The sequence below is a fragment of the Oryctolagus cuniculus genome, chromosome 15 (genome assembly GCF_964237555.1).
Source record: "Oryctolagus cuniculus chromosome 15, mOryCun1.1, whole genome shotgun sequence".
In the NCBI taxonomy this organism is placed as follows: Eukaryota; Metazoa; Chordata; class Mammalia; order Lagomorpha; family Leporidae; genus Oryctolagus; species Oryctolagus cuniculus.
This window is the reverse complement of record NC_091446.1, coordinates 65,680,831-65,704,966: the sequence shown is the minus strand read 5'-3', so window position 1 is coordinate 65,704,966 and position 24,136 is coordinate 65,680,831. Positions and strand designations below refer to the sequence as shown.

The following is a 24,136-nucleotide window of genomic DNA, read 5'->3' as shown; positions in this document are numbered from 1 at the left end:
ATATATAAAAACAATGCAAGAAGTGATGTATTTCTTGATATAGTGGTAGCTACACAGGTATATCTATCTAATGAAAAGTTTTCTATATTTGTAGCTACCATTACATACTGGTCAAATATGCATGCATTTTACTATATGTAAACTATATCTCAATAAATCTGACTTAAAGATTCTTTCACAAAGCAACATTACAGTAGTGCTCACATTTGCTTACTGTATGCTATCTCCTATTTTGCCTTCTAGCAAAATCCTACTTGATAGAGTGGTAGGAGCTAAAATAAATTTCATTTCTTCATGTCTGAAATCATTCAGTCATATGAACCATGTCCCAAAGATGCAATTTTGTATACAATTTTGACAGTTTCACATATGCTATTCTAAATACTCTTAGCTAATTCAAGGACTCCATCTTTTGCAGTTACAAAAATCTAAATCTGGAACATGAGCTAATAACTTGGTTGTTTATATTCATAGATAAGAAATATATTTTCTTTAAAATCCCACCCAGTAAGAATTTTTTCTATGAATGCCATACATAGATATTCTAAAACAATTTGTTCTATATTTAGCACTACCAATATAATCCAACAAGATCATCACTTCAACCTGGTTTCACTATAGTACAGGTAACATTTTCAAATGATTTATATTAATATTTTGTATCAGTAGGAGTTGGGATGATGTGCTGACATTATTCTTCATACTATTGAGACTGTTTTCCTCTAGGGTTTGCATACTTACTGTGCTTTATGTCTACCAGAATTGCAAATCACACTGACCTTTTCTTATAGAGTAATGGACAGCACTGAGTGCTTTCACAGAGATGAAAACTTAACCACCAGATGAGGTAACGAATTTCTTTAAGGACTAGGAACATGAAGACAAGTTACTTCAATACCTCCATTTCCTTAGAATGAAATGATAAAGGGCATTATGATGCTACTATCTTAAATTATAAGCACCTCAAAGGCAGGAGGCTATTTAAAGTAATCTATAGACTGCCTATAAGAGTGGATGGTCCTTGATACTTTTTGATGGATCATGGAAGAGAAGGATTTACCTAGGCCTGACTTATTGAAGAAGCAGATGCTTAGCTGTTAAAATGTTCTGTTTCCATCATGCCATAGATCACAGAATTTGAGGCAACATTATCATATCACCTAATCCAATGATTCTCAGAGAGGTAGACAGCACTGCCATATCACTTAAAGGGACTTTTTCAATAAATATACAGCTCTATACTCCCTCCCTCTAGACCCTATCACCTGCATTCTCACACCCCTACCTTGAGGATGTATTTTCTAATATTCCTCATAGGAATAGATCAGATTGAGGGGAAGTTGCTTTTAAGTAGACAGGTCTATATTTACCTTAAGCTCAGTAGGGGATTTTGATATGACAGCACCTGTCTTCTAGTTAAGAAACCTCTGATAAATATATTTTCTCCCTCTGCATAAAACTACATTTCAAACTAGAAAGAATTACAAACTAGAAAGAACTACATTTCAAAACTAGAAAGAATTATGGGGGAATTCAGAAAAGAAAAATTTACAATCTATTCTTCAGTGGATATATTTGATTGTTTTCTAAGAGCCACTGTGTGAAATGCAGTTTTCAAATCAGAATGAAAGTCCAGTTGCTTTTTCCAATTATTAGTGTATATTTAGTTCAGAAACTTAGAGAAATACAAACTTTCCAAAAAGCTTTATATATACATATTAATTTTTTACTTTAATCCTTAATATAACACGGTACTAACAGCACACCTCATTAGTAGCTGCTGTCAAGTAGTAAAGAATATCTATAGTTCAGTTTTTTAAAATAAGTTTACGATACACATGATTCCCTTGTCACTACACAGATTCACTCATCCTTTATTTTTTTAAAAAGATTTATTTTGTTTATTATAAGACAGAGCTACAGAGAGAGGTAGAGACAGAGTTCTTCCATCCACTGGTTCACTCCCCAGATGGCCGCAATGGCTGGAGTTGCACCGATCTGAAGCCAGGAGCCAGGAGCTTCCTCTGGGTTTCCCATGTAGGTGCAGGGGCCCAAAGACCTGGGCCATCCTCTGCTGCTATCCCAGGTCATAGCAGAGAGCTGGATCAGAAGAGGAGCAGCTGGGACTAGAACCGGTGCCCATATGGGATGCCAGGGCTTCAGGCCAGGGTTTTAACCCACTGCGCCCCAGCACTGGCCCCACTCAACCTTTAATAAAGGTTCAAAACTGACAGACTCATCTTTTCTCTTTCAGGCCTAGTCTCTTGCCTTTTGCTTATTTTATTCATATGTTTATATTTTTAAAACTGTGGTAGAACTCATTTAACATACAATTTACCATTTTAACTATGTTTGAGTGTGTGAGGACAGTTCAGTTCCACTAAATACATTTTGCTGCATAACCATTGCCACCATCCAACTCTGTAACTTTTTTCATCCAACAAAACCGCAGCTCTACACTCATTAAACAATAATTTCCTATTCACCCCTCTTCCAGTCCCTGGCAATCACCATTTGACTTTATGTCTATATGAATTTTACTATTCTTAAATATTTCATATAAGAAGAATCACATAGTATGTATCCTTCTGTGTCTCATTTTTTTCACTTAGCATACTGTCATCAAGGTTTATAAAGAATAATAGCATGTGTCAGAACATCTCTCTTCCCTGGAACCCTGACTTGAGTTCCATTTCCTACTCCACCCCTACTCAGCTTGAAGAAGCCAGAGTGGTCATCATTCCACATGCCCTAACAGAAGTTAGGGTCCATTCTTCTGGTGGAGGCAATGTGAGGAGTCACACTGGTTAACAGGCAGTCAGGTTGATCCTGGTGGAAACTGTGCAAAATACTTGCTTCCCCCAAAAGTTACCTTTAGCAAGGTCAGGTCTAAAGTGCCTGGCCCACGCCTTTGGTGCTTCCAATTTTATTATGAGAATAGAAAGGGAGTAGCAATTCCATTTTTCTGAGCTCACAGTTTACTGTAAAAACAAGTTACCTATCCTCTAGGCAAATAAAGGTTACAGATCAGGCCTTTTGATGGGTTTTGTCTTTGCCTTGTAACTGAATGTCAAGATCTTCTTCCCCAAAAATGTGCTTAAAAATCCCACTATCAGCCCACGCCATGGCTCAATAGGCTAATCCTCTGCCTGCAGCACCAGCACACTGAGTTCTTGTCCCAGTCGGGGTGCCGGATTCTGTCCCAGTTGCCCCTCTTCCAGGCCAGCTCTCTGCTGTGGCCAGGGAGTGCAGTGGAGGATGGCCCAAGTGCTTGGGCCCTGCACCCCATGGGAGACCAGGAGAAGCACCTGGCTCCTGGCTTCGGATCAGTGCTGCGCGCCGGCCACGGCGGCCATTGGTGGGTGAACCAACGGAAAAAGGAGGACCTTTCTCTCTGTCTCTCTCTCTCACTGTCCACTCTGCCTGTCAAAAAAAAAAAAAAAAAAAAAAACTACCACCAGCCCCTTCAGGTTTTGCCTCTCTTGGAGGCCCTCTCCCACCTACTCCACCTGGAGGTCTCTGACTTAAATAAATCCTGCTTTTAAATACAAAAAGACAACAAACCAACCCACAAAAAAAACAAAAAACAAAAAACAAAAAAACAAAAAAACAAAACAAACAAAAAAAAACCCACCACAAAAAAAGAGCACCCCTCTTTTCAAGGCTGAATAATATTCCATTATCTGTCTGTATCCACATCTACATCTCTCTCTACTTTTTTATTCATTCACCTGTCATTGTATACATAGGTTGCTTCCCTCTTTAGGTTCTTGTGAATAATGCTGCTATAAACATGGTATGCACTTAACTGTTGAAGTGCCTACTTTCAACTCCTTTGGACACACACTCAGATGTACAATTGCCCAGTCTATTACTCTGAATACTCTCCAGGGCCCCAGACCTCCCTCAAGAAATTTTTTAGAACTCAATTAGCTTGCAAGCACTGCAACAGTGACTAATATGAGACAGAACTTCTGGGCTGGGTAAAAACTGAATCTGAAAGTGAACTAACACAACAGGGTGAATAGAAAAGACTTGAGAGTCACAAGCAATTTAAAGAATTAATTTCTAAAACAAGAGAAAGTGGTTTATAGATACCATATCTCAAAAGGAGTCAGGTCTCTAGAATAAAATATCAAGGAAACTGATTTTGCTATATTATTGCTAAATGTTACAAACTTAACAGTGTGATCATTTAAAAATACTCTACAGTGTGAGGTTTAAGGCACAATGATTCCTAATTAGTGTTTTTAGAAGTATGTTAGCACTGCCTTGTGCCATTCCGGAATGTCACTTATGGTAAATTAAGGGACACTTTTCTCCCTATCTTCCATTAGTATTTTAATGCTAGGAGGTGGGAAAAAGCTGATCCATATTCAAGAGGAAAGGAGGGAAAACAATAACAAATTGGCATCTCTTCTGTGAATTGCCCCACAGGCCAAGCATTTTTATGTTCTTAATCATTATTAAATGACTTAACATGACACCCAGAGCCTGGCGAATGATTGCATCCTGACATGAGAACGAATTACAAATGAAATGAAAGATCAAGCCGTATTAGAGGACTGCCTCTGGGAAATGAAAATCTTTAATTCTCTTTTATTATTGACATTTATTTGGCTGCCATGAATAACAACATAGCAAAGAGATTCGGCTATGCTTGTGCACTGAATAGCTTATCCCAGGGCTCAAAACTGCATTAACATTTATCATGTTTGCTTTTGTAGCTGACACCACTGAACAGATTCTCTATCCATCTTGTATTTATCATGCACTGCAGATATCATGCATCCTCTAATTTAAGTTCATTTTCATATGGTAGGAACAGCAAAGATTAACCAGTGTCTTTCCTCAAATAAATTCCTGCTTGTAAGCATTCCTAAGCATGATTTAATAGATCTAATAAAGAATAAAATAAGTTCACAAGGAAATTCAGTCACAAGGTGTGAAGGCTAATTTTCAATTTTGGGCAAATTGTACAAATGCACAATGAGGAAGATACTTGTGATATATAAGTGTGTATGTGTATTATATATATAAAGCCTTAAAATGTATTCTCCATAGTGAGCAACCAAACAGGACTAGACAAATCCAAAGGTAGTACTACAGTTCCTATAAGAAGTCTGTAGTTCAGTGCTAAGACAGGAATAGGCCAGTAGAGCATAGCATATCCCAAGGCAGAGATGTCCTTTTCATGGTTTGTTTTCCTTTTTTCACAAATTACCAGCATGGCTTTTCCTACTATTCAATAGAAGACAAGACAGTATCAGGTGCCTTTCCTTTGATGATCCTCTTTGACCAGATTGCCCTTCTTTCTTTAAAGCTTTCCTAGAATTCAACATTTGGCAAGATATCAATGAATTCTGGGAAAGTCATTTAGCATCTCAATCTTACTTAAAAATCTTTTAAACTTTTTTCTTTTTTAAAGCTTTGTTTATGAAAAATTTCAAACATATATGCAAGTGGAGAAAACAGCAAAATGATCCCTTATATATCCTTTGCCCAAATTCAACTATTAACTCATGACTAATTTCACTTCGTCAATACTCCCACTTCACTGTCTACCACTCACTGAATTACTCTGAAGAAAATCTCTGAATGTTCCTTCAGACAACCCTAAAATAAGAAAGTTGGAATTAATTATTTTTAGGGTTCTTTCCTCCCAAAATTTAACAATGATTTCATCTTTGACTCTTTCCAAGCTCTATAAATTTAATTTGACAAAAATTTACTTTATATTCTCTATAACATCTTTCTTCGATTTACTGATCCCTTTCTCTGAGCCAACACAATCCATAGAGTTTGTGCCAATAAATAGTAACTATAATTATACTTCATTCTGCACTCACATTTTATGTGTATTAATTTATTCCCCAATCAGATCTTTAAAGTTTATATCTTAACATTTCAGTCTTCAGTTGAGTACTGAACAAACACAAAGTAATAATTGCTACTATTTATAGTGACCATTGCTTAATCAATTGGTTTCAATCTGAATGGTTCAAGCAGAATTAAAAGGTTTATATTTTAACTTTACAGTAGGTACCATCATGTTGACAATATTAATAATTTTAATCAATAACATATTTGTTTACTGATGAAATTCCTTTCATTTCTATGAGTGCTATAAAATAGACGACATTGAGTAATACCAGAACTGAGATTTTCTTTCTGAAGGAAAAACTGAAGAAGGAAATTATTTTTGGATTTTATTTGTTCATAACTGAGTAAATTTATTCTGGTGCAGTATTTTACAAGTTAATTATATTCTTTCTTATTTAGGAAAGACATTTCTAGACTAACAAAATCTCTAAAATTTCAAGGCAAGTAAAGTATATCCAAGTGGTTTATTCAACTGAATTTTAATAAATTATCTTTCTGACAATGAATTTTTTCTACTGAGATAGAACATAGAAATATTAAGATAAAAAATTTAGGTACACTGCTTTATTATAATAGAAAGAATACAGAATTTTGTTGTAAATGATTAATCTCCACCATACTGTATTTCTCACACAGTTACCACACATACCTGTAGCCATGATAGTGTCCTCTTTCCCTTGGGTGAAGATCACAATTCGCTGCCTCTTTGAGTTCACCTTTGGCAGAGCTTGTGTCTTCTTGGCTATCTCTTTAATGTCTTTAGTCTATTAATAGAAGAGAGGAAAGAAATTCTAGTAACCAGTAGAGCAAAACAAAACTTCACTAGCAGGTAAACAATTTTGCTTCTGATCTGATCATCAAATAAGACACCCAAATTTCTGTTAAGAGCTAATTTTTTTAAAATTAACAATATACAAAAGAAAACAGAATAGTATGACTTCTAAGAAACTCATTGTCAATGTGCCAAAATTTTAAATTTATGAGGTATCTTATTTCCTCTATAAGGTCATCTATCAGCCTTTCAAAATTCTTATGATGCGAATCCTATATGCTGTATAATTTTTAAAAAAGATGTACTTATTTATTTATTTGAAAGTCAGAGTTACAGAGAAGAGAGAGAGAGAGAGAGAGAGAGAGAGAGAGAGAGAATCTTCTTTCTGCTCATTCACTTCCCAAATGGCTGAAATAGCCAGGGCTGGGCCAGGCTGAGGCCAGGAGCTAGGAGCTTTGTCTGGGTCTCCCATGTGGGTACAAGGGCCCTAGCACTTGGGGCATCCTTCACTACTTTTCCCGGGCCATTAGCAGGGGTCTGGATTGGAAGTGGAGCAGCCAGGACATGAACCAGTGCCCACATGGGATGCCGCCATTACAGGTGGTGGCTTTACCCACCATGCCATAGTACTGGTCCTGGTACTATATTATTTCATCTATAAATGTTTTTCTGAAAGAAAATTAAATATAACCATATAACTTTTGTTATATTTAAAAAAAGTAATTCATTCAAATAGGCTAATATGCAGTGAGTATTCACATTTCCAACTAAAGAGATATTGTTTAAAAATATCTAATTGTTTTAGAGATTTATAGGATGTAAGTATGCTGACTTTGGAAATAATATTGCTGCTATAATGCCAAATTTTTCAAAGGACTGAATGAAACAAGGAAAAGCTAACACCTTGTACAATTATATTCTGACAAAAAAGAAAAAATTAAATTTAAAGAAGTGCTAAAGACATACTTTGTTTAAAAATGAAAAAGTTTTAGAGAATTAGATTAATTCCCAAAACCACGATGCTGTTTTTCATACTATATGGGCCATGAAATTTTACATCATGAATATTCCAACTTGAAATCTCACTATTGAGCTAAAGGCACAATTTTTAGAATGTGTTTTTGACCATTTTAGATCTTGTGAAAATCCATGTCTGTATTCAGCAGACCTCTAAAACTACCCACGGTTTGGGTTTTCATGGTAGTTTACTCTGTTATCACACAAAATTTCAAATGGTTATGGAGAAACAAACACATATCATATCATAGAAACAAACACAATCATATCATATATATATTCCATATATATATATATATATATGAAACAAAGGAAACATATAGCACATACTGGAGAGAAAAAAAAATGGGATATGTGCCAGAGAAAAACTGAGGTAAGCAAGCAGATAAATCATAATGGTTTATAACAGTTAAAATGTCAGAAATTATGACATTTTTAAAGGTATAACAATCTGCAGTGAAATATTTTATGTTGTTATTTAACTAAATAAATTCCAGATAATATATGAAGCTTAGATTCTAATACACCTAATGTAATGATTTTCAGATAACTGTTATTTCTGAAAAGAATACCCACTTGTGATAGGACAATATTGCTGACCTTTCAAACATGCTGACTACTTTGGTTTTGGTTACTTATTTTAGAGCAGAACTAAGCCTGAATTCTGATGAGAAAAGAAATTTCCTAAGTTTTTAGAAACACTATCAGAATGACTGGTAACAGTTGAAAGGATCACAGAATGCTATAAAATAACACTGTCTACAGTCTCTTAAACAAAGTTCCTACATTCAATGAAAATGACCTACAGATATTATGCCAACCTCTTTAGTATAAACAGTGTTACTACTAGAATTTTTGTTGATGATTAAGTATAGATCAGTTTAATAAAGGTAAAAGGCAAACAGATTCACTTCATCTTGGGAGCAGAATATTATGCACGTATTAGATTTTTTTAAGGGAGTCTTTCTTCAAGGTAGTATAAAGAATAAATTAAGAATACAAATTCATGGTTGCTTTCTACCAATCCTTACGGGAATCTAGTAATTTAATCAAGAAAATCTTTGTTTCAGATTAAATCTCATAAAAACAGCAATTCAAGATTGAAATAAACTTTCGAAATACAAAACATAAATCTTCCCAGATTTATGTAAACTTTATTCTATTTGTATCCACATCCACAGTTGATATAAAATCCCTTTGTCACTCACTCTGGCATCACTGTCAGTAAGTACCTAATCTAAATTTCTCACAATGCCTTGAGGAGTCTTTGCTTCCACACAATAGTTGATTCCCATCTAGTATAAAAATTTTCCTCAAAAACCTCAATTTTATTTTCCCAAAGCTACATGTTTCTAGTTCTACAGTATTTCTGTTTCTCTACAGGTTCTTCTCCCTTACACATATGCTCACACATCTTAGCAGAACAATGAAATTAACAAGAAACTGAAGAATACAGTAGACCCGTATTTAGTATTTGTGTGACTTAGGATTTGTGCAGTTTAATAAACTTTGTTAAGGCTCCATTTCTTCCATTTCCTCATCTGCAAATAGTTGAAGAGAAACTAGGTCTTTAAAGAATTTCAAAATATCTCCCCCTGGGGAGGGTGCTGTGGTGTAGCAGGTAAAGCCACCACCTGCAGTGCTGGCATCCCATATAGGCACTGGTTTGAGTCCTGGCTGCTCCACTTCTGATCCAGCTCTCAGCTATGGCCTGGGAAAGCAGAAGATGGCCAGAAAGCAGTAAAAGATTTAAGATTTTTTAAGATTTACTTATTTATTTTAAAGAGCTTCAGAGAGGTTGGGGGGGGGGGTAGAGAGAGAGAGGTAGGTCTTCCATGTGTTGGTTCACTCTACAGATGGCCACAGTGGCCAGAGCTGCACGGATCTGAAATCAGCAGCCAGGAGCTTCTTCCCAGTCTTCTATCTGGGTGCAGGGGTCCAAGCACTTGGGCCATCTTCCACTGCTTTCCCAAGCCTAGCAGGGAGTAGAGCAGCTGGGACTCAAACTGGTACCCATATGGGATGTCAGCACTGCAGGTGGCGGTTTTACCTGCTACACCATAGTCTGGAGCCAAATAAATAAATCTTAAAAAAAAAAAAAAAAAAAAAGTCTCCCCCTAAGGTGTTCATTACAAAAGGAAAAACAGCAATGCTGGAGTAGAGAAAGTTGACAAATATCACCCTAACACAGTCATCAATTTAGCGATACTCAAAACTAGCAAAACTGAAAATACCTGCTCCAAAACATTTATTAATTAAAAGAAGTAGTTACTTTTCAGAGGATAAATTGGAAACATCATTTTCACCTAGCTGTTAAGGTTAACACTACCAACAATCAGACATTATGACAGGACGTACTGAGAAGGGCACCTCACTTCCATGGTTTTACTGCCAAAAATGCATAATATCAACTTAATTATGAGACAACATTAGACAAATTCAAACTGAGGAACATTCCACAAAACAACTGATCAGGACTCCTCAAAAGTTTCAAGGTCATGAACAACAGGAAAGAGTGAGAATCTCACAGATGGAAGAAACAAAGGAGACAAATGCAATGTGGGATCCTAAATTAGAGAAAGGAATTTAGAGTAAAAACTGGGGAAATCAGAACACAATCTGAAGTACAGTTATTCTAATGTATCAATCAATGTTAATTTCTTGTTTTTGGTCATTACACTGTGGCAATACAAAATACTAGCATTGGGAGAAATGGGTGAAGGACACATGGAAATTCTGTTCTTGCTTTTACAATTATTTTGAAGAATACAATTATTTTAAAATAAAAAGTTGAAAATGGTTGCAGTGATGATAAAAGAAGATAAGTGAAAGAGCTAAACGCAATATTTAGTGAAAACTTAATAAATATTCATTTCTTTCCTCAAATGATTTTCATTTTAATACTCCTTAAACTGCCAAGTCCTTAGGTTGCTCCAAAATCTCAAGGAAGGGCCTCAAGAGTTGTGAGTTCTAAGAATTCCATTATAATATCTAATAAGGGAGGAGAAAGATGAAAAGAGGGAGGTGAATAGAAGGAAGCTCATACAACTGAGCTGTGAGTCATGTACACAGCTCTAAAGTGGTCATTAACTCTTAGCTGCTTTAGGCAGTAGGTACTGTTATACATCTTAGTTTCTAGATCAAGAAAGCGAGTCACAGGGAAGTTACGTAATTTGCCTAAGGTTACAAATATCAAGTAGTAAAACCTGGGCCAGTATCTACGAAGTCTGATTCTAGGGATTAATAGTACTATTAACCACTATTTCATGCTATTCAGATTCTTCAATTCTAGCAAAGTGCTTTTTGTTGTTTTTAAGACAAAACTATAATATGCTTAACTAATTTATTTGCCATATTGACAAGTTGTTCCTGATCCTGCTCTTATATTTGCTATTTTTTCTTAATTTTTCTATTTTGTATTTTATCCCAATAACTTTCAATTTTTGAGTTCAAGGTGTTTCTCATTTATCAAGGTCATTTTGAAATCTAATCTCCTCTTCTAATCTGTTAGATGTAAGAGAGAGAGTAGTGCCGTTTAGACTCAAGAGTACAACACTTAGCTACACTCTGATACAGGTGCCATTATGTAGCAAGCTATGAGACCTTCAGCAAGTCATATAGGAGCTTTCTCTCTGTCGGCTGACCGGATACATCAAACACATGCCTTGCACACCTCCTAAGGTTTGTGTGAGCATTAAATGTATTAGCTATATATTAGAAAAGGTTTAACAAGCTGTGAAGCATTTTATAAATGTAAAATTGTTATCTGAAAACTTAAAAAAAAATGCTGTCACTGGTGATCACACACCTTATATAGCAGTATTTTTAATTAAAGAATATATTCTCTTCATTCCATTTTTAACAAGCTGGGGACACAAATGCTAAAAACAAAAACAAGGGGCCAGTGCCGTAGCTCATTTGGCTAATCTTACACCTGCAGCACCGCCTTCCCATATGGGTGCCAAGTTCTAGTCCCGGCTGCTCCTCTTCCAGTCTAGCTCTCTGCTGTGGCCCTGGAGGGCAGTGGAGGATGGCCCAAGTGCTTGGCCACCTGCACCCGCGTGGGAGACCAGGAGGAAGCACCTGGCTCCTGGCTTCGGATCGGCATAGTTCCGGCCGTAGTGGCCATTTGGGGGTTGACTATCGAAAGGAAGACATTTCTCTATGTCTTTCTCTCTATTTGTCAAAAAATTAAATAAAAATAAAAAATAAAAACAAAAACAAACAAAAAAACCCTGTCAGAATCTACCTACTCCTGCAGAATGCCAATTGTTGTGTTCCCACACATTGTCTGGTTTAACCACACCATTAACAATACAAACTCCTATCACAGTGATGGTGTTCCTATGACGAGTCGGTCGCCGGCCTGACCGCATTTGCTCTCTCACTCTAATCCAGTCACCTTGGCCTTCCGTCAGTTCCTGGAGTTCACAGTACATTATGCTCTTTCTTATTTCAGGGCCTTTGTGTTCCTATTCTCCTTGAGAACTGTTTCCCTGTTTGGCTTTTTTGCTCTCATTGTTAGATATATGTATTTTCTTTTTATTTTTTAAGAAGGTTATAATCATTTTTTTAAAATGACCTATTTATTTATTTGAAAGGCAGAGTTACAGAAGAGAGGGAGAGGCAGAGAGATCTTCCATCTGCTAGTTCACTCCCCAGATGGCCACAGTGGATAGAGCTGGGCTGGTCTGGTCTGAAGCCAGGAGCTTCTTCTGAGTCTCCCACATGGCTGCAGGGGGCCCAAGCACTTGGGCCATACTCTGCTGCTTTCCCAGGATATATAGCAGGGAGCTGAGCAGGAAGTGGAACAACTGGGACTTGAACCAGTGCCCCAATGGGATGCTGGTGTCACAGGCAACGGCTCTACCCACTATGCCACAACACCAGCCTCTAGATATTTGTATTTTCAAGTTTTACTTTCTCAGAGAACCATTCCATGGCCATCATAAATAAATAGGAAGCCCTCCCACACTCTCGATTTCACAATACACCCTCTGGTCATTTCTACCTTGTCTTCAGGTCTGCCAGAGTCTTAGGCACATTGTAAGGGCTCAGTAAATATTTGTTGAATGAATCAATTATTAAGTAAACAGAAATAGAAGATTATCTTATCTCTTACTCATAATCTAACTGTTGTAAAATTTTCCTTTTTGGGGATCAGTCATCTAGAAAAGCAGCATGACATTCTCTTTGCCAGCAGGACCTGACTTAGTATCTGATTTTCAGAAATGCTGGGTGATTGTTCATTCAATTCTCTGCCTTTAAAAAGAAAACAGGACCTTAGAATCATCCTGGAGAATTCTCTGGGAATCAACATCTCCTGATTATTCTCCGTAGACTTTCTATCCAGGGCTAATCAATGTAACTTTCTGTGAGGATGTGTATATCTGTATCTGAACAGTCCAACAAAGTGGTCATTAGCTTGAAATGTTCCTAGTCCAATTAAGGGACCAAATTTCAAATTTATTTAATCTTAATTAATCTGAAATAGCTGCATGTACTTATTGAAGGTTGCACTGGTAGCAGTTTCATACATTTCTCTCTCAGTGGGGTAAGATGACAGACTACCTACTGGTCAGAGAAGGATCCCAAGTCTGGGAGCCTCTCAAAGGCTAGGTGGGAGGTAGGAAAAGAAGACTTCATCTCTCTATGGAAAGAAGTACTGTGTCTTAGAAAGCTTTATAAGGAAATTAAAACTTGCTACTTGAAGTAAAACTGAATAATTGATCCAATAAAGAAGGTATGGCCGGCGCCGCGGCTCACTAGGCTAATCCTCCGCCTAGCGGCGCCGGCACACCGGGTTCTAGTCCCGGTTGGGGCGCCGGATTCTGTCCTGGTTGCCCCTCTTCCAGGCCAGCTCTCTGCTGTGGCCAGGGAGTGCAGTGGAGGATGGCCCAGGTGCTTGGGCCCTGCACCCCATGGGAGACCAGGAAAAGCACCTGGCTCCTGGCTCCTGCCATCGCATCGCATCAGCGCGGTGCGCCGGCCGCAGCGCGCCGGCCGCGGCGGCCATTGGAGGGTGAACCAACGGCAAAGGAAGACCTTTCTCTCTGTCTCTCTCTCTCACTGTCCACTCTGCCTGTCAAAAAAAAAAAAAAAAAAAAAAAAAAAAAAAAAAAAAAAAGAGACTATGAAGAAGGTATGAATTATCTTCACTACTTGGTATATATTCTCTGTTGCAGAGACAATGAAAACAGAGGATAATATCTACTTACATTTTGGAGGTATTTTCTTCAATTTATATTTAACTTAAATCAATTTTCAATAGTTTTAAAAAGGCTTCACAATGAAACATGAAGCACCTTATTTTTATTTAGGTTCTAAAAATACAAACCTTTAATCGCTTCAGCTTAGGATAAGGCAGATTTAAAAACACACTGCAGTCGGAACGGTTTTTCCAGAATAATAAAAGGCCTTATGAAACTTTTTACCCCAAGAATTGTCATTTTAAATTCTTAGCAGGGCTGTCATTTAAATCAGGCACTATGCAATTTTCCATCACATATATATATAAAAACCTGCTCTCTTCTGCTTTGTGCTCTGCCCGGCTCCAGTTTTTATCTCATTCTCCAGTGCCCTCCTAAGCTGCTGCTTCTCACTGAAAATTGCCCAATTCATTTTAAAGATTAAAGATTTTTTTTAAAATAAAGATTATCTAAAATTTGCAGAGAAGCTAACCAAAATATCATAAACAATGCCACTAAGAATATCTCCTGATGAATAAACACTGGTTATTTTTAGAGATATCTGGATTGGTCTGTCAGCAGACAGATCACTAGGGGCAGCACTCCATGGCTTTGGGAACTGATTGGGATTTGTAACAGGAAATGAGGACAGGCACATTGGTGGGAAGAAAAAACTGCTCACCTTTCCATTCTTTTAATAATCTTCTCAGTTCTGTTTTTTCATTCATGCTCCAAATTTAGAGGCAATATTAAATTGAAAAGGATAAAAATGCAGATTTCTGTCTAGTTTGTCACACTAGACTTGAGAACATTAACACATTTCTATAGACAGAAAAATGCTGATGTAAAGTGAATCATATTTGTTTTCTTAGGAATACCAAATTCCAAACTTATGCTTTTGCGTATCTGTCTAATGAACTGAGGAAACATTTAATTACGTTATAAAATCACTGAACTTCTCTAGATAGCATTCTACACATGGATCATATTTTATTTACAATGCTTTCTTGAATTTATCCTACTCATGGTTTTTAATATCTTTGGGAGCCCACGAAGGAATATGTTAAGACATTATTTGCTTTACCCAATCTAACATTTCACTGTCAACATCACTGACAGAGCAGTTTTGCTATGTCAGGAGGTAATAAGGTAGGCAATTATAATCATCATCACTTTTCATATAGGCTATAATCAATTGTGGCAGATTTATAGCAAAAAGAAACAATTCTGGAATCACTGAGTAAAAACTAATGGAAAGGTTAATATAGTGTTGGTCAGTAGAAAATAGAAAACACAGCTTGTTGCTAAAACTAAACGTAAACCAGGCATATTCAGAGCAAGTAGTTCAAGGGGACAAAAGTATGAATTAGTTAGGCCTAATAATTTTTTTAAACAATTACGTAGGTTCTACAGGGTCATGATCATTTGTTATGCAACATATACATTTCTAATTATCTGCAAAACTGGGTATAGTACGAAAATACACTTTTATGGTAACACAGTAAACTGAAAGGATACACATTTATATTCTTTTTTTTTTTTTTTTTTTTGACAGGCAGAGTGGACAGTGAGAGAGAGAGACAGAGAGAGAAAGGTCTTCCTTTGCCGCTGGTTCACCCTCCAATGGCCGCCGCTGCAGCCGGCGCACCGCGCTGATCCTGGCAGGAGCCAGGAGCCAGGTGCTTTTTCCTGGTCTCCCATGGGGTGCAGGGCCCAAGCACCTGGGCCATCCTCCACTGCACTCCCTGGCCATAGCAGAGAGCTGGCCTGGAAGAGGGGCAACCGGGACAGAATCCGGCGCCCCAACCGGGACTAGAACCCGGTGTGCCGGCGCCGCAAGGTGGAGGATTAGCCTATTGAGCCACGGCGCCGGCTATACACATTTATATTCTTAAAGATTTTTAAAAATTTATTTGAAAGGCAGTTACAGAGAGAGGCAGAGACAGAGAGAGAAATCTTCCACCCACTGGTTCACTCCCCAAATGGCTGCAACAGCTGGAGCTGAGCCAATCTGAAGCCTGCAGCCAGGAGCCAGGAACTTCTTCTAGGTCTCACACGTGGGTGTAGGGGCTCATCTTTTGCTGCTTTCCCAGGCCATAGCAGAGAGCCGGATTGGAAGTGGAGTAGTTGAGACTTGAATAGGTACCCATATGGGATGCCAGCACTTCAGGCCAAGGCTTTAACCTTGCTGTGCCACAGTGCCAGCCCCTACACATTTATATTCTACAAGCTTTTATCTGTAGAGAATTTGGATTTATTAAATTCAAATTTTTTTTTTTTTTTTGGACAGGCACAGTGGACAGTGAGAGAGAGAGAGAGAGAAAGGTATTCCTTTTCCATTGGTTCACCCCACAATGGCCGTTGTGGCTGATGCGCTGCAGCCGGCGCACAGCGCTGATCCAAAGCCAGGAGCCAGGTGCTTCTCCTGGTCTCTCAGGCGGGTGCAGGGCCCAAGTACTTGGGCCATCCTCCACTGCCTTCCCGGGCCACAGCAGAGAGCTGGCCTGGAAGAGGAGCAACTGGGACAGAATCCGGCGCCCCGACTGGGACTAGAACTTGATGTGCCAGCGCCGCAGGTGGAGGATTAGCTTATTGAGCCGTGGCGCCGGCCTTAAATTCAATTTTTAATATTAAAATTTAATATTGGGGCAGGCATTCAGTACACTGCTTAACATGAGATTTAGGATACCTGCTTATAATATTGGAGTGCCTGGGTTCAAATCTTGGCTCTCTTTTTGATTCTAGTTTCCTGCTAATGCACACTCGGGGAGGCAGCAGATGATGGTTCATACGGTTGAATCCCCCTATCTATGGGAGATTTGGATCGAAATCCTGACTCCTGGCTTTGGCTAGGTGCAGGCCTGGCTGTTGCTGGCATTTAAGGAGTGAACCAGAAAAGATTCTATCTCTTTCTCTTTCAGTCTTTCTACCTTTCAAATAAAATGAAGGAAAAAAAAAGCTGAAAATCCCTTAATGTCAGTAAAACTTTAATGACTGAAAACATTTATTCATATTCTAATGAACAAAACATTTTACTTTTAAAAAAATTTATTTGTTTGAAATGCAGAGTTAAGGAGAGAGGGAGAGAGAGAGAGAAAGAAATATTTCATTTGCAGGTTCATTCCCCAAATAGCCACAATGGGTTGGGCCAGGAAGAAGTCAGAAGCCTCTTACCTGTCTCCCATGTGAGTTCAGAGGCCCAAGCTCTTGGCTATACTCTGCTGCTTTCCCAGGCACATTAGCAGGGAGGAGCAGGATCAGAAGAGGAGCAGCCAGGTCTAGAATCAGGGCCCATATGGGATGCTGGCATTGCAGGTGGCAGCTTTACCCGCTATGCCATAACACAGGCCCCAAAACATTTGCCTTTTAAATTGAATACCCTCTGATTAAATTTTTGTTTTATCAATTGCTCGTTTGGGAAAATACAAAGTGAAACTTAAATTAGAAAATAAAGGGGGTGGGTACTGTGTAACTGACTAAGCCCCTACTTGGAGTGCCTGCATCTTTTATCAAAGTGCCTGATTCAAGTCCCTGCTAACTCTATGCATCTGATCAGCTCCCTGCTAATGGGCCTGGGAGGAAGCATGTGATGGCCCAGTGCTTGGGTTCATGCCACAGTGTGGGAGACCAGGATCAAGTTCCTGGCTCCTGGCTTTGGCCAGCCCAAGCCTTGGCTGTTGCAGGTTTGGGAATTTAACCAGTAGAAGGATCTCTTATTTGTTATCCTCTTTCTCTCCTTTTCTTGCTGTTGCAAGAAAAAAAATCTTAAAAATTTTTCTGGAGGAACCTGGTGCTGTAGTGTAGTGTGCTAAGCCACTGCCTGCAATGCTGGCATCCCATGTGGGTGCCGGTTCAAGTCCAGTCTGTTCCACTTCCAATCCAGCTCCCTGCTGATGGCCTGGGAAAAGCATCAGAAGATAGCCCAAGTGTTTTTGTCGTTGCACCCACGTGGGAGATCTGAAAAAAGCTCCTGGCTCTTTAATTCAGCCTGGCACAACCTTGGCAACTGCAGCATCTGGGGAGTGAACCAGTGAAGGCCTCTCTCTCCCTCTCTCTGTGTAACTCTGACTTTTATTCACACAAATAAATAAATCTTAAAAAATATATTTTTTCTTTTAGAAAATTAGAAAAAGAGGCTGACACTACGGCAGAGTGGGTTAAGCTGCCAATTATGATGCCAGCATCCCAATTTAGAATATTGGTTCGAGTCCTGGTTGCTCTGTTTCTTTCTTTCTTTCTTTTTTTTTTTTAAGAGTTATTTATTTATTTGAAAGGCAGCATAAAAATGAGGCATAGGTAGAGAGACAGAGAGAGGTCTTCCATCTGCTGATTTACTCCCCAAACGGTTGCAATGGCCGGAGCTGCACCAATCCAATGCCAGGGGCCAGGAGTTCTCTGTGGGTCTCCCACAGGGTACAGGGGTACAAGGACTTGGGCCATCTTCTACTGCTTTCCCAGGCTGTAGCAGAGAGCTGGATAAGAACTGGAGCAGCCAGGACTTGAATTGGTGCCCATATGGGATGCTGGCACTGCAGGCAGTGACTTAATCTGCTATGCCACAGCCCTGGACCCTGCTCTGTTTCTCATCCAAGTTCCTGCTAACGTGCCTGGGAAGACAGCAGAAGATGGTCCAAGTGCTTGGGCCCCTGCCACCCATATGGAAGATCAGGATGGAGTTCCTGCCTCTTGACTTTGGCCTGGCCCAGATCTGGCTGTTACTGCATCTATGTGGAGAGTGAACCAGTAGATGAAAGCTCCATCCCTCCCTACTCCTACTTCTCTGTTTCTGTTGCTTTGCCTTGCAAATAAACAAGTAAATACATAAATCTTAAAAATTAGAAGAAAAATACTTGGAAATACCTTTGTGTACATGTGACTTAACTGTGCATTTACTATATACTTCCATGAAAATATTTATACTACATGCTCTTTGTCATTTTTTTTTTTTTTTTGACAGGCAGAGTGGACAGTGAGAGAGAGAGACAGAGAAAGAAAGGTCTTCCTTTTGCCGTTGGTTCACCCTCCAATGGCCGCCGCGGCCAGCGCTGCGGCCGGCGCACCGCGCTGATCTGATGGCAGGAGCCAGGTACTTATCCTGGTCTCCCATGGGGTGCAGGGCCCAAGCACTTGGGCCATCCTCCACTGCACTCCCTGGCCACAGCAGAGAGCTGGCCTGGAAGAGGGGCAACCAGGACAGAATCAGGTGCCCTGATAGGGACTAGAACTCGGTGTGCCAGCGCCGCAAGGCGGAGGATTAGCCTAGTGAGCCACGGCGCCGGCTCCTCTTTGTCTTCTTCTACTAAGAGGAAACTCCGTGTCTGGTATGTGAAGTCCTACGACATGGACAACATACACATGTATTATTTCATGGCTCAATAATGAATCTGACTTTAGTACATGTAAATAATAACTTTCATCAGAAATTAATGTAACACCTTTCTTTAAAGAGTTCAAAGTGAATTTACTGATACTATCCAATCAATGCTCACAGCTCTCTAGATGGTAGACAAGCTGAATATTCAAATAGGAGAGAATTTCTACTTCTAGTCATAGTCAGATTAAATTTTAAAAATTACAATCATGGTACATTTCATATTGCCGTACAGAACAAAGCATTTTACACAGTTCTGGCTCAATAAATATCATGATCATAAAAGACTCATAAACCCAGTTAATTCTCTGTCAATTAACCCGGGTTCAGATTGAAGTCAGTGTTTCCTAACAATCAATTGGAAGATGGATATTATACAAATAAAAACATGGTCTTGACTGTTATCTTAATTCTACTAACAACAACCACATGGAGTTTTGATTCTTGACAGGATAATACTTCTATTAGGAAAAAAACAGAATCAAGATCTGAAAATTAAAGCCAATTACTGATATTTTCTTTCAGAAAACTTATGCATATTTTATGCTATCTAAGAGAGAGAGGGCAAGGGGAAGAGAGAGAAAGGGGAAAAAGATTCAAACAGGAAATTTATATGAGCAGGATTTAAATTTATCATTTCCTAACAACTGTTAAGTACAACCTTTTGAAAATTAATTTGCATAATGATAATCTACATGTGATAGGGCTGAAATTATTTAAACGACATTATATTTCACTATTTAGTCTTGCTCCACCACTGCTTTAGCAGTGAATCCTTATGAAATGTAATGCAGCTAATGAGGTAGCTTTTTAACTGAACAAACTGACAGGCCCCATATCTGCAGAGGCAGCTTGAAACCGTGCCCAACCTCTTGGCTTCCCAAGAGGCTTTTCAAAATTCAATAAATAACATCTGTAGGCGATGTTGGGTGCAGACCTAGCAGAGTGCGTCATAACACTGTGCTGGCAGAACAAAGAAACCATGACGACTGCCAAGTTTCCATGGCAACTGCTGCGAGGCTCTGAGAGTATAATAGCACATCAATCACTGTCCAAAAGAACTTCATTATCAGCTAGAAAAAACCTTTAGGATCTGTTTAGTGTGCAATTGCGGGTTAACTCACCTCAAAGCCTTGCTCTCTAGCAAAAGTGGCAGCTTCCTGAAATAAAAAAAAAAGAACAGTTAATTATAAAGTGTTAGGTAATGAAGAAATAATCCATCTGAAACTCATTCAGTCTTCTTTTTACACAATTATCTCAATATACCTACATAGTACAATTTTTATTCTTACACCAAAAAAGATTTCTCTTTTGTCTTAGAATAGTAATAATAATAATGGCAGCACAGTGTCAACACATTTCATATATTGCGATAAAGGAGCTGTAGTGCATGTTTTTACTGTAGCTGCCACTGTGAGTTTAGGTGTTCTGACCTGAGCAAAGAAGGAAAATTATTTGAAACCTAAGGAGCAAGCTAATGGTTAGGTTTGTAATTAAAGCAACAACTTTCAGAAAGCTCTTCAGTAGAGAATGCCTGCTAATAAGTGTAGATATTCAAAAAAAATTACCATTTTATAACCCTCATACTGAAATTTATATAGACAACATCATCAATGGATGTTAAATTAATGGGGTGAAAGAATGATGGGAACTAGGTATTTCTGTGGAATCAGAGTATCATTGATTCTATGCTGATGACAAGGAGCAGGTTTTAATAGAAGATAACTGCTACTGGAAGGATAAAACTATCATCACTTTGTTCCAACGACTGATCCTATCACTTTGTATCATTAATAGTGCGATCACCACATATTCTGTGCTGTTAGGATAGATTATGAATTTCACAGCATTACCCATAGTTTCCTGACTAAAAAAATTTTAACATGAATTAGTAAAACTTTAGTTCAATAACCTTGAGTCTACCAGAAATACAGAGGAGGGAGAAACAAATCAAAGAGCACAATGAGAAAGTAATGGGACAAATCCATAAGGTAGAACATGTATGAGACAACTAACTCAGCCTCTTTAACAAGTCAGTATTATAATAAAGTGGGAAAGGGAAAGTGACTAAGAACAATGTATTGACCTTAACTGGATCCTGTGTTTGAACAAACCAGCTATAAAAGACATTTTTGGGACAACCAAAGCAATCTGAATACAAAATGGGAATTAGATAACACTAGAAATCATCAGTTGAAAGGAAAATGCTCTTAATTTGTTAAAAATTTTTCATTTGTTTATTTGGGAGACAGAGAAAGAGCATGTCGGGCACACGATCCTATCTTCTGGTTCACTGCCCAATGCCTGCAATGGATGAGAATGGGCAGAGCAGAAGCTGGGAGTTAGGAACTCAATCCAGGTCTCCCTGCATGGGTAAAACCCAATTACTTGAACAATCACCTTTGCCTCCCAGGGTCCACGTAAGCAGGAAGCTAGAACCACAAGTTTGGAGCTGGGAAATGAATCAAAGTATTCCAGTATGGGAGGTGGGTATCCTCACTGCTAGAAAAAAATGCCTGTCTTTTATTTTCAGAGATACATGCTGAAGTACTTAAGGAGGAAATGTCATAGAACAGGTAATTTACTTCAGAATGCTTCATAAGTTCCCATCTTTCACGGTGGGTGAAAATGCTCTAGCTCCAAAGCCAGTGACAAAGTTAAAAAGAGGAACCTTAAGGATAAAAAGCTCAAGAAGGGGAAACCCCACTGCAGCAGAAACTCTCTCCTCATGAGAGGGACTGGCAGATATCCCTGGTTTGTCAAGTATTCCAGGAAGGCCATGAACAAGAGGAAATACTTGGCTCCTAAATCCAGGATTGGAAAAAAAAAAAAAAAAAAAAAAAAGAGAGAGAGAGAGAGAAGGTTCTTGCTACTGTCATGAAACCAGTTCGTGGTGATAAGAATTGTGGCACCATGGTGGTTAAGCATTGCAAAATGCCTAGATATTATCCCACTGAAGACGTGCCTCGAAAGCTATTCAGCCAAGGCAAAAAGCTCTTCAGTAAAAAATAAAAATAAAAATAATAATAATAATAATTTAAAAAAAAAGACCCTTCAGTCTGGGTGTGAGGAAACTAGCATCACGCCTGGGACCATTCTGATCATTCCTATTGGGCTCCACTGATGCTTGTTTGAAGAAGCAACCGAGGAAGCCCAGACAACAGGAAGGTAAGATCTTTGACACAGAGAAAGAGAAATAAGAGATTACAGAGCTGTGCAAGGTTGATCAGAAAGTTACAGATTCACAAATATTACCAAAAATTAAGGCTGTTCCTCAGCTCCAGGGCTACCTGAGATCTGCTTTTGCTCTAATGAGTAGAATTTATCCTCACAAATTGATGTTCTGAATTTTATAGGAAGAATCTAATTAAATTACTGATAACATAAAAATACTTCATAAAAAGTTAAAGTGAAGCAAAATTGGTAAAATGTTAGCAACTGTTAAATCCAGAAGTATATAGTACATATGGGTTTGGTTTCTCTACTTATTTTGTCTGCTTCAAATTTTTCATTAAAAAATTCCCAATTTCTTTTTAATATCACAAGGTAATAAAAGTTGAACACTAAAAACTACTGTTAAAATTTTTTAAAAAGAAAGTCTTTCTAGGTTTTCAACACCTTGAGTACAATTGGATGAACATTAGTATTATCCTAATGCCTTTATAGCAGGTTATCAAATGACAAATTAAACATCTGTGTAACCAAATCCTTGCCCTTTCTTTATTCTTTGTTTTGTTCATAGATTTTAATTTTAGGATTGTAGAAGATGGAGGAAATATTACTTTTCAATTCTACTTCCCTCTTGAAAATAAAAAAGAGTGCAGACAACTGTCAAGAGCCTCTACATCTTAACTTACATTCCTCCAAAATTATCTTTGCCAAGAGATATTAATAGAAGGATGGGATTTGAGCCTGAGTAGTGAACAGATCCAACTCAACTAAAACGACTGCTGCACCAAACCATGTAAGGCAGAAAGTGCAGTCAGTGTCTCCAGCACAAATTTGGGCACTACCTACATGTTGAAAAAAAATACCAAGGAAAAAAAATACATGTATGTACTTAAGGACCAATATACTCAGAATATAGAGTTAGAAAACTATTTTGAGGGGTTTAGAAAGGTTAAAATCTGTGATTACAGATGAATATGAGGTTAACAGAATAAAATGATTAGCTGAAAGCAGAAGTCCTTGGGCCATTAACTAATGAAACATAAGGCTGAGCAAGTTAGCTTAAGCTGGTGCAGGCATCCTCTACAGGGAAGAAAAACAAACAAACAACAACAACAACAAAAAAAAACAAGACAAAACTGAGTTATGAACTTGACAGTTGGCACAAGCAAGGTTAGCTTCTTGACAATTTACTTACAACAGAATTTTGTATACCACATACTTAACAATTTTTGATGGCTGGAATAACAAGGAAAAGGTTCAGAAGATATCCAAGTAGTGTTTTCTGAGCTGTCATAATTAACCAAGCTAATTCTTACATGAAAAAGACAAGTGAAAAAGCTCTGCTAGAACTACTTGTTCATATTGAACATTTTAACAGAGCCACAAAAGAACCCTGGAGGACTGGAAAAGAAAGTTAAAATGAAGAATCTTTAGGAGTAAAATTGTACTAAGACATAAAGAAGGAAAATTCACATATAATAGTTAAATTATTTTTAATGTTCATATTTCCTCCTATAAATGGAATAAGGACTAAGTGTTATCTATTGCAGTATAGGGCAACTGACTAACTGAAAGAAGACACAAATATAAATATCAAATTATTATTTATAAGGACATTGGGTCCTAGGATACCTCCAAATCTATAAACAGTTCCAAAGATCAACATATTTTTGACTGAGGAAGGGTGCAGTTGAGAAAAGTCAACTCTATTTTCCATCTTAGTGCCCCCTCACA

The 24,136-nt window shown here is 38.2% G+C and overlaps 1 protein-coding gene across 2 annotated transcripts in view; it reads right to left on the bottom strand.

Annotated features, from left to right (window-relative positions):
* The window catches only part of ADK (adenosine kinase), a 604,142-nt gene that overhangs the window by 106,898 nt on the left and 473,108 nt on the right, over nucleotides 1-24,136 (bottom strand). For both annotated transcript variants that reach the window (XM_008269935.4, XM_008269936.4), the window contains exons 8-9: nucleotides 20,356-20,391; nucleotides 6,533-6,647 (exon numbers count right to left, since the gene is read on the bottom strand). In XM_008269935.4, the coding sequence (XP_008268157.1) occupies nucleotides 6,533-6,647; nucleotides 20,356-20,391 (151 nt within the window). The remainder of the gene's footprint in view (nucleotides 1-6,532; nucleotides 6,648-20,355; nucleotides 20,392-24,136) is intronic.